The 12,009-nt window shown below is 36.0% G+C and overlaps 1 protein-coding gene across 3 annotated transcripts in view; it reads left to right on the top strand.

Annotated features, from left to right (window-relative positions):
* LRBA (LPS responsive beige-like anchor protein) overlaps positions 1-12,009 on the top strand; it is a 363,835-nt gene that overhangs the window by 304,072 nt on the left and 47,754 nt on the right. For all 3 annotated transcript variants that reach the window (XM_084204142.1, XM_084204143.1, XM_084204141.1), the window contains one exon: positions 6,597-6,764. In XM_084204142.1, the coding sequence (XP_084060268.1) occupies positions 6,597-6,764 (168 nt within the window). The remainder of the gene's footprint in view (positions 1-6,596; positions 6,765-12,009) is intronic.

The raw sequence follows: 12,009 nt of genomic DNA, 5'->3' as shown, positions 1-12,009 counted from the left end.
TGCTGAATTTCAGGGAGGAGGGAACTTCCTGCCTCCTTTTGGTACCGTGTGTGAGAATTTTCAGAAAGAGTTTTCATTCCCTGTCTTGGCCTCAGGATGTTGATGACTTTTCTGTGGAAGAGAATCCTCCTAAGAGCTTAGCAGATGTTTTAAACGCGGACAATAAATTCAGGGATGTGGTGGGGGGAAGTGCAAATGGTCAATAACTCAGCAATACCTAAGGTGTTATCAATATTTGCTTGTAGCCAACTTTGTAGTAAAAATTGGTTATGGACTAGCCAGTCACAGTTAGATGTTCTCTGTGTCTCTGGGGAAGGACAGATGCCAGCCACATACAGCAGTATTATCAGAGTTATGAATAACAATGGCTGTTTGTGTGATTTCACAACTGCAATTAATTATGGCTTTTATAGATTATTTTTCATGTAGGGGAATGTAATGAAGACCTCCTGATCATTTTTTGTTCATACCAATTCTGTACCTTTTCTACCTCTTGGTGTGAAGGAACCAGACAGTTGGGACAAGGCCATTCTTGGGATGCCTTTTGGAAAGCATCTGTTTACTGATGGAGCCAGTGGCCTGAGACAGGTTTTGCCCACTCTTTTTTTTCAGTAGGGAAGTTAGCATTGTAACAACCATGAATTTGTGAACAACTGAGGTAAGGCAACACCTAAGGTAGTTGTCTAAACTTTGAAACTTAGGAATAAAAATGCATCATTTGTTCTGTTCATAAACTGATTGTAGCACTTCTGCCTTAAAATATTTCTCTCAAATTTGCAGGTTATCAAGGATATAGTGAGAAATATTGTAAAAGTGATCACTGCGCTTGATGGAAAGAGTAACTACAAATGCTCCAATGCAGTTTTTTCATATTTTTAAAAATCTTTTATTCCTGGCACCTAATAATAGACATTTCAGTTGAGAATAAAGCCGAATTTCAAAGGAGATGCAGTTTTCATTTTATAAAATGTGTAGCAGCTGTCCAACTTTTCCATTTAAACTACAAAATTAGTGTTGCAGACTCAATATAGAAATGACCAAAAGATAAAAAAGTGCCTAAGATTTTTTGGCTAAACATGTTGCTGTTATTTCGGTAATAATGACATTAATTCAGGTAGGAGTTTGAACCATTGCATTACAAAAGCTTTTTCTTTACTTACATGCTGCTCATGCAAAATATACCTTGCCACAAAATTTCAGTAAATTACACTATTATGCAAATTTCCTTTTTTGTTAATACTTACTAGCTTAATATTAAATACAGAGAAGAAGGAACAGAGGAAGGGAAGTTAATCTTCCATAGATCTTCTGTGTCAGAGCTTCTCAAATTGCTGATATACTTTTTTCTACGAGATCAGTTGTCTTCAGTAAAGCAACTAAGTTCAATGTTTTATTAGGACTGTATTTTCCAGAGTGCTTTATCCTGGTATCGCTAACCAAGTAGAGAAATAAAGTAAAATGCCCACTTTTGTTACAACAGTAATGAAGAATTGGCAATGCATTTCTGTAATACAGGCACACACAAAGGAAAAATGAAATAGTTATTTTCATTTTTTTCTGTAAGTAAAAATCAGTTTCTTAAGTATTTTATGCTTAAAACAATTTGTAAAATGCAGTAAGCAAAACTAAATGCATTTGCTTGAAATAGTTACTTACCAAGTAAAAAATCACCAATCATGTAAATTGTTTTGATGTCCTTTTCATCTATTTGAAATTTGTGTTACCTCATGCAGAACATGGAGTTAGTTTTCTGCTTAGTACGTTTGCTGTCGTCTTCCTTCTGATATTCTCAAGGCAGGCCTGAATTCTATATCTTTCTAATAACTTTATTCTCAGATGTGTGTACCCCTGTGATCAAACAGTGTCACTGGTGAAAGTGCATTTCATCATTTACTTTTTAAATCCAAGAGGTTACTGAAAAACCTCTAAATATAAAGCCAGCACTTGTAGAGTTAATATGTTATTAGGAGGACAGGAAATCTGGCAACTATTGCAGAAACTAGACCTAATGGTGCACACAAACAATTTGTCAGTCTTGGTAAATGTGAATAGCTTTCCGCAAAGTGGCTGCATTTGCTTTGTTTGAACAGCCTAAACTTTTCCTTTTCAAACTTTAAATCTTAGAAGTGAAATGTGATCCCCATATTGAATCAAAATAATTTAATTCAAAACATATTTTGATTGGAACAAGGCTGATGTGAAAAGAAACTCTAGAATAAAAAAAAAAAGTTGAAAGGACTTTCTATCATATATTTAGCAGGAAAATTTGAAACAGTTCTAATTAGGCTGAAAAAAACAGCCTTCTTCATTGTAACTTACAAAGGTCATATATCAGTGTTAAGGCAGCATTACCAACTTGTGTCTGAAAGCCTGAACATGCAAACATCATTCCAGTTGTTTAGTTTTGGTGGGTTTGGGGTTTTGTTCTGAATGCATGTGCGCACACGTATTTCCAAGCCAGAACACGTATCAGTTTAAAGTCCTTACCTGCTGCTGCAGTTATGCAGGTTTTTGGTCGTGTTCAAGAAGATTATTTTTCACCTAAAAGTTGTGGTTTTGCTAAAAAATGTGTGAAATCCTAATTTGTGCTTTCTGTTCATGCATAAATATTTTTCAAGCGGAATATAAAAGAGACTCCATTTTAATTTCAGAGGAAGTTCTTCCAGAGGGGAATTAAAATGTTTAGTCCATTAAAGGTAACAGGCAATTATTTTTACTTGAGATTTATTTCTTACTTGCTGGTGAAGTGTATTCCTGCATTTGTTGGTTTGGCTGTTTGGGGTTTTTTTTTTTTTTCCAATTGAATAAGTAGGAAAGATTATTCATGTACAAGCAGTTTTGGTTTCTCAACAAAGTTTCTCCTTTCATTTTAACATTTCATAAACCACGTTTTGTATGGGTTGTATACTTTTTCTGTCATTCAAATAAGAGTTGCGTGCATGCATTATGCTGTGCTTCAAAATTACTTTGCTTTAATCAGCATAGGAATAAGGCGAGTAAGTCTGTCATTTATTTCTGAATAGCTTGACTATGAATATATCTGTGCTAATGAAAAAAAATGCAGTTAAACCTTTAATCTAATTTCAGCATTAGAACATCCCAAACTCAAGCACAATATATACTCATTTTTAATAGACATTGCTTCATATGCTGTATGTCACTACACAAAATCTAAAGCAGAAATAAAAGTAGAGGGCAGAAGCCATAGTAGTCACTTCAAAGATACAAATCTTGATTCCAACAGCAAAATATTGTTTGGGAAAGTATATAACGATAAATCTTTAGAGAATCTATACTGGACAAAGGAAAAATCATTCCCAGTCTGTTAGTTTTATGTTTTTTGTTGTTCCGTCCTTGTTCTACCAAATCATTTGTATTAGTATTAGACTGATGTTAGTCTTTGGTTGCCAGCAGTAAATTACTCTGTGTTCAATTCTTTCAGAGAACAGGACAGAAAAAGACGCTCATAAAATAGTGAGTTGTTCACAATGAGATAGTTTTGATTGCACATATTTAGTGACATCAGATTGTGCATTCAAAAAGTATTTTCGAATAAACTAAAATTTCCTAGTTAGATCAAAGCTTCTATTTGTTGATGTGTCTGAAGTGTTTCTACCTTGGGAATCGAGAAATGAAAGTTACTAATAGGTGTTTGTGTTTGACATCTGTATACTGTTCTTTTTAGCATATCTCAAGTGTTTTAGTCTCTGCCTAATAGATCTCATTAAAGAAACAGATATCAGCCCCAAGACAGTTTGTCAAAGTTAATATGAGTCCCCTGTGGACAGAATTGACAATCTGTATGTGGCTTCACGTGGCTGCCTTTCCATGGGCTTGTTTGATCCATTAACAATTGGACATTAGTCCCTGATTTGTTTTACAATAACTCTGTGGGTTTCGATATTGCTTTATATGCTGGACATTGTTGGGGATTTCCTTGTTGTGCGTATTTCCCTCAGAGCATGGGGTGAGCAAGGAGCTCACTCTGCCCTGGGGGTGCTGGCAATTCCTTGGTTTGCTCCAGGAGCAGCATGGAAGGATGTTCATGTCCCATGGCTGCGTGCTGGGTTTAACTCGACCCTTAACGAGCGCTGCCTGTCCTCAATGAACTTGAGGCTGAAGTAAGTAATCCTAAATGCTGAACCATCAATAGGCTTGCCTTAGGTTTGCAAGTGGTAAATGCTAACAGCAATGTTTAAAAACAACCAACGATGCAAACACCTTTCTTTTTCTAACCAAATATTTCTGCAAATTGCAATGTCTTTATTTCTCAGATGCTTTCTTAAGGAGGATCCATATTTAAATACACCAGTGCAAAGTGCATCATGCTGATCCAACACATGGTGTTGTTTTCCTTGGAAGTCTGTTCTTTAGTCATTAGAGAAGCTGTTAATTATTGTTCCCCCATTGATTATGTCATAGCATTAGCACTTCCCTCTAACCAAGAGCTTAACTGTGAACATGAAATAGCAGGCAAGCGTTTTTGGCCTTGAATTTGTGTGCTGCTTGGTCTGTCCTTCAAGGTCCTGATGCTGACTGTAGCTGGTTTTCAGTTTTCTCTTTCACTTGGGATTTGGCAGCTAAGAAGATTTTAAAATGTCTTAATGAGGAAAAAAATCATCTGCTTTTGAATCTGTAAAAATTTCAAGTGCAAAATTCAACTTCAAATTTGAAAAAGAAAAGTGAGATCAGGATGGCTCCCAACCATTCCCTGAGAAGGCAAAGTGCTTTGCTTTTAAAGGAAAAAAAAATCACATTTATACAGACATTATTCTAAGGAACTTGCAGTGGTATTCCTTTAATTATTCAGGTCTAAATGCTTTGTGAGGGCAATATGACTCATGGAAAATCTTGCTTTTGTAGAAAAGGAGAATATGAACAACTTCAACACATTCTGAATATTTACTTATGTACCTATAAATAAAATCTCAAGTTCCTAATATTCTTGTTTTCTTGGTGTTAGTTATATTGGTAACAGTAAGTATGTTCCAGGGTTAATTTTTTTTTTTTAGCAGGATAGCATGAAAATTAATTCTTATCATTGTGATTTGCTGAGCCCTGTAGAATTTTATGGCTGCACATTGCAGTATTATGGACACTCATGAGACTCCTGACTGGTTTTATCTTATTAAACAATTTTGAAATCATTAATTTTTAATTGGCCTGCTTGTGGTTTTTTATCGTTTTAATTGTGTGTCTGTGTCTAAATATTGGGTGTTTTTTAAATTAAAAAGGAAAAAAAGTCCCCGGCTAAGCATATATGTGGGAAGGTATTGCTATATGATCATCCCAACAGATATTCTACTGTGTGGTGATTCATTTTAAAGAAAGCTTTCAGCAATTCAGTGTCCTAATAAAAGTAATAATAAAAAAAGAATGATATGATGTCTAAGATATGTACAGGTCTTTCCTTGATTGAAAGTTCTAATTAAGTGAATCGAGGAAAATTAACTGAAATTAGCTGTCAGAAAGTCACATTTAAATGAGTGATGATCTGGAGTGGCAGTAAACATTTAAATGATATAAATTGCCATTTAAGTGTATGGTTTAATGTTTGTCATGCATTAATATGACATGAGACTGCAGTGACAATCAAGCAGCTTGCTCTAATTTGAACATATTTAGGGCTTTTGTGTGGAGTGCACCACACAAATTAAGACAATTGCTGGTTTTATGTGTCAATTTAAATGTTGTTTTCAGGCATCAGTTAATGAAACAAACCCATCATTTTTGTGTGCAAATTGCAGAGTGATTTCCTTGGTTTCCCGATTAATTTCAACTTCCTCTGCTCAAAATTAGGAATTTCCTTTGCAAGGAAAATGCCATTCATTTTGCTAGATGAAGAGAATATCTGTTTATGTTTTTTCATTTGGTAATTCAAATCAGAAATACATTGAATCCTCTGTATAAAATAGGAAAAAGAAATCCTGATAGTGATTTAATCTACATAAATTAACTCTTTAGATGGCAATGATTTTTAGGTTACCTTTTAATATATGGTTTTTGAATGCTCTTGTCTTGGGTATTGGGTTGTAACTGGTTAACATCTTCAGAAAAGCAGCTTAATCATTCAGCATAGCACTTCTGTATGGGTTTCTGTATAGGTTTGTACACAAGAAATGTGTGGAAGTGGTGGCAGTTTGATATTTCAAAAAAATTTTTACCCTAGCATCCCTGGCTAGCGAGTCCTGTTTCCCAAATTCTATAAATCTTCTCTCTGGCTGTCAGAATCAGATAATCTTGCTGTTGTTATTCAGCATGCAGATCACACAGGACAGCACAATTTCATTTTGAGAGTTCATAAAAACATAGCCTGTCTGTGTGTAAATGCACAAATACTTTCCACTTACTGCTTTTTTTTCCCCCACTATTCCAGTTTAAAAAGTGAGATCTCAGTAAGTGGGAAGTAGGGCATGAGACTCTGGCATCTGTCAGAAGGCCCACCTTTTTCTGGATAGAATGTCTAAAATACTCTTACCTTCTGTATTTAGACTTGTTTAGATAATTTGACATGCTATAAAACAAAAATGCTCCTGCTACTACCAAATGATGACTATCTGGCAAACTCAAGTTTGTGTTTTGTGTTTTTTTCACAGGCATTAGAAAGTGAGTTTGTCTCCTGCCAGCTTCACCAGTGGATTGATCTGATTTTTGGCTACAAACAGCAAGGGCCAGAGGCTGTTAGGTCCCTGAATGTATTCTACTACTTGACTTATGAAGGAGCTGTTAATTTAAGTTCAATAACGGATTCTGTACTGAGAGAGGTAAGTTTGTACTGTATAAATACAGAAAGGGCTTTGTTTACCACTGCAGTGTTGAAACTGTAAAGATTCCACATTGTTCAAGGCTTCTGGTGAACGTTCAATTTCTTTGTGTTTTCTTGTGGTTTGGCCACAGGCCAGTCAAATGCAAGGTGCTTGACCAGTTGTCACAACATGCAGAATTAATAGAACAAGGATGCAATTTGTTCTTAAACTTTGTGCACCTGGATTTCAGCCCAAGCTGGATGCCAATATAAAAATAAAAGTTCAAGGATTGCTTCAGTTGCTGAGTACAGTTATTTTGTTCCCTGGTACTGGATCTTAGTGGCAGTGAACAACCTTGATTTGGCTTGTGCTTCTGAATTTACTTCTGCAGTTTTTAACAGTTCTCTTTAAGTGCAGTCTCGCATATGTAGCAAATATCAGACTTTTGTAGCCTCAGATACTTTAATTAGGTTTGCTATCAAATTAAAATAACCTGGCCCGTGTTTTTCAGATGCAAGAGAAAATATTTCAGCATTGCAAAGATCAGTAGCTTTACTCAGACTCAGCATCATTCAGAAAAATCTATTTGCAGAAGTATCTCACAGAATATTGTGTGTTTGAAAGTTCCTCCTTCGCTACCTAACCAGCTGTTTAAAAAAGGGGGGGGTGGCATGATTAAAATAGATTTTTGATTGATTTTATGTCCTCTCTTCAGACACTGTATTGGTACCAAGTATATTAATTATAGAATAAATGTAAGTGGTACCTTGTTATAAAATATGCAGTCCATGAAAACAAAATAATATGAATCTTATCAATTGCTTTATTTAGAGGTGACACAGGAACTGGCTTAATACCAAAGTGATGGCTCAATGTTGTCATTACATGACTTGTCATCAGTCTGCAAACTGCGTCTTAGTCTATTTAAACCTAAAATACATGTGTTGCACATAAATACCCTTAATCAGGCTAAGAAGAGGGATACTGGGACACGTGGCTTACAAGAAAAAATGCTATCTGGGTTTGGAAAAATTGTTGACCCAAGAGTCATCTAGTAGATGTTCACTGTGGCATGTTTTCAATTCACTGATAGTGAATTTGCTCACTCTACATTGGCAAGGAATTATCCTTACCTTTTAGGAGTATTTATTAGACTCTTGAAGCAATTGGTTAAAGTGTGACCTGAAATGGAGGCTGGGTATTGTATGTAAATTGTTCTAAATTTTGTTATTTAAATGAACCATCATTGAACCTTTATTTATTAAACTAATAATTGAAGTAACACTGGTGAAAGTAACAGTCTCCACACACAGTTTTTGTGTGATTTAAATTTTTTATTGAACAGTTCTTCTATCACATTTATTGTGATCTGTTTTACTTGTGTTATAGCCTGAAAAAAATTTAGGATCAGGGAAGTTACAAATGTTTGGAAGTATGGATCATCTTAGTAAGGCAATCACTTTGTTACCAAATATTTTGAATTTCTCATATTTTTTAGAGTGCTTTGCTACAATGTTTCTTATTTTTGATTGTTCTGTGCTGTCTGAACTGACTAAAAAATGAAAACAGGAGAGGGAGAATTGTAGTGTTGAATTCACAATAGTGGAGTAGCTTAGCAGCAGCAGAATTTTGAAACACTACTGATGGTGTCAAAAATACACACTAATGAATGCAGGCAGCAGAATAAATTGTCTTGTAGCAGTTTTGTTCTGAGTTACTGTAAGGATTTGCCCAATGGAATATTTTTATTTAGCATTTTTAAGCATGCCACTAAAACAGTGAAAGGTCTCCTGTTTAGTTAGGTATCCCTTGCCTGTGTTTTCTAAGGTGTATTTATTATTATGTAAATGTGAACATGTAATTGTAAACGGCACATATGATCAGCTCTCATGCAATACTGATACTGCAGAAATTTAATGACTCTTATCACCAATGGTACTTACTCTGGTTTTACTTATGGGTGGAGATGAAAGTAATGAAAAATCTGTTTGTGCATAATCATTCTATATCTATGTGCTAAATGAATTTATCATGTACCTTTGACAGCCGCACCTTCTTCCTGCTTGCTAATCTGTCTCCCTGAGGACCTGTGCTAACATTCTGTGCTACCAAGCAGCTTCAATCAGCATTTATTTTTCTCCTTCACTAAGCCTACCAAAAAATATCTCTTCTTTTCTCCACCAAATTCCTGGTTAGAGCTCAAATGAATTTCTGATGTGGACAATTCCTGGTTAGAGCTCAAATGAATTTCTGATGTGGGTATTTTTAGGCAGGCATGGCACCTCAGACTTAGTATCTTTTTATTAGGCAAGCATTAAACTGGATTTCTTGGTTTCAAAAGTGATGATTTTGGATTTTCCTCTTGATACGATTCAGGTTTGGGTCTTAAAATCTTGACAGTTGTAGCAGAAAAAGTATTTTTATTTGCACACCTAAACCAAAGAAAAGCTCCTGTATATTCTGAGAACTGCAAGTCATTGAGGCTTTTAGGTATCATATGGAAATAATAGCAAGTGCTTAAACCTTGGCAATTTCCCCACATAGATAGTGCTGAGCCTGTGCCACATGAGCAATGAGAGGCCTATGATGCATGTGTTTCTGAGGTATCTCCACAGATATATACATGGGTATTGGTGACCTAACTCATCAAAGAGGCCACACACAGAACAATGGTGGAAGGCACTGAGGAGTGGAGGGGTGTAGGTTAATGCAGAATTTCCTTAGGTCTCCTAAATGGCTCCGACTGGCACCTTTATTTTTATAGGCAGTCAGGTTATATATATTACAAGAAGGAAGTACTCGTCTAGGAAGGAAAACTACTTGATTAAAACCATATTCCACCTTTTTTTTTTTCTAACTGAAAATGTAGAACTTTACATCCTCTTATACTGCTGTGAACAATTTTTTCCTGCCATTCTTTCTGCCTATGGGAATAAAGGAAGTAAAGTATTTTGAAAGGATCTGACTGTCATAATAGAAAATTTTAAACTAAAATGCAAACCATGGGCCACATGCTACCTTTTGGCAGATAAACCCTGGGGAGTGCAAAGCTTGCATAATTCAAAGGCAAATCTCAGGGGGAGGGGAGTAGATCAAGAGAGAGGGGTTTGAGAGCAGCCAGTGGGGGAAGGGAGCTGCAGCCAGGAGAAGCAAGGCAAGGGATCCAGTATCCCTGCTGGCATATTTGTGCACTGCGCATCCTGCAGAGGCCATTCCTTCCTCCTCCTCTTCCCCTCTAAGCATTTTGGTAGTGCTGTCATTGACTCTGCTCCTTGTGTGTTTTGCTGAAGGAGGTGACAGCTGCAGAGGGAAGTTGCCGTTCAGTGGGCAAGCAGTAAATATCCTGGTGAAAAACACTGCATTTGCCAGCAGAGCTCTGCTGTGTCACTGCCTTCTGTTGACTTGCTCTTGAGCACCACGTTTTGATCTCCCAGTGGAACTCCCAGTCACAAGATCTGCTGTGGAAGAGCTCTTTTTTTGCCTGGATGGAAGGGGCAAGGAGTCATTTAGCACAGACAAATGTCATCCAGCTGTTCTGGGGAGAATTCACAGCACCTTCTTATCACAAATTCTGCTCTCTTTTTGCCATAGCTGTCCAAGAATGGAGTGAGAAAAAAAAGTAGAATTAGATCTAAGTCGCTCAGACAACTGACTGATTAGGAGCTGAAGCACAATCCATACAAAATAATTTGTATCTAGGACTGATTGGGGGGTATTTCATCAGTGTTGGTCAGAAGAAAAGAAATTCCTCTTGTCTCTGGCTTAATGTAAGAAAGGACGACATGAATGTGGGCTGCCCTCAGTTACTCCTTAGAAGTCCATTTCTCCACTGATATCCCTATGTAGTTAGTGTAAACACTGGATAAAAGCAAAGAAAAGAAACAAAGTTAGTAGCAGGAAGATGAAATATTATTTGGAGAATGCATCCTTGATTTGTACAGGAAGTACAAATTGTATTTGTATATAGGATTTGTACTTCCTTATTCTTCAGGAAGCACCCTGGATTTTGTACCATGCTTATCAAAAAGCCACATTTCAAAAAAAAAAAAAAAAAAACCCCAAAACAAAACCATCTGATATGATCTTTGAATTCAGCAATTAAGGAAAAATTAATAATTTTAAAATTAGCAATAATATCTCTGAAAACATAGGAATAAGTCCCATTAAATTATAACATTGAATGATTTGCTTTTAGCCTTAGATGGTTCAGTTGTTTTGTACTTCCTCTGAAGAGAAGGTGCCTTTTTCTTGTGTGAAGGTAGTCTGTTTAACATTAGGAAGCAAGCTTTCTCCATTTTTTGGCACCTTTCTTTCTATTGATGATACTTCATTTCCATATGAACTGATGAGTTTCAAAAATTATGAAGAATCAGCTTTGAGGTAACATTTGTTATTTGAATGTGCCACTTCTGATTATATATTAAAAAAAAGATAATTCCTTTATTTTCAGTTTTAAAGTATATGGGGTAAATTATTTAATGGATAATAGCTTTTAAATATTGTTTAAGATTAATATCTTTGGGTAAGTTTTATGTGTCTTAGGTCTATCTCTTATGAGTCTTATTTTATTTTTAAATATTTACAGTTTGAAAGACTTCTGTGCCCAAAGGATGTTACAAGGATGTTTAGTTTACGTGACCCCAGTTTCATGACAGCAGTAGCAGATCTGATATCTTATCCAAGAGAAAGCATTTTTGGCCTCTTCTTTAGGTCTGGTCATGGTGGGAGTTAATAGCATATTTCAACCCTCTAACTTAGCTGGAGAACCCTGACAACAGTGAATCTTTCACGGAGTATAAACACAATTTGTATTTATAACATAGTTAACATCTACTAAATAGTTGGGAAAATGATCAGTCTGGATTTGGCTGGTTGGGCAACAGTCTTTGTTGTGGCTGTGATGAGTTTTAAAATGTAGGATAAAATGGTTATAAAATAACTGTCACCGAGCAGTAAATTTCCATGTGCTGTGTTTGGTAAGTAATTCACGCAGGCAACATTCAAAGTACCATAGAAACCATCTTTGAATTGTCTCTGGCTGGAAGTGTGCTGCACAGATGGCATGTTTGGTGTTGTACAGCACAGGAACAGTGGGAAAAGCCAAATAAATGTTTAATATTGGTCTCATTTTAATTGCAAATCTGTATTAAAATACCCTTGTATGGAACTGGAATTAAGGATGCTGTATTTAAAGGATTGTACAGTGATTTAATGGCTAAGGAGGTGTGGACTTGGCAATGCATCCAAGCCCATGCCTTGGTCT

This window comes from Fringilla coelebs (genome assembly GCF_963513975.1).
Source record: "Fringilla coelebs genome assembly, chromosome: 4".
Taxonomy (NCBI): Eukaryota; Metazoa; Chordata; class Aves; order Passeriformes; family Fringillidae; genus Fringilla; species Fringilla coelebs.
Note: the sequence above shows the minus strand (reverse complement) of the source record. Positions and strands in the feature narration are given on the sequence as shown.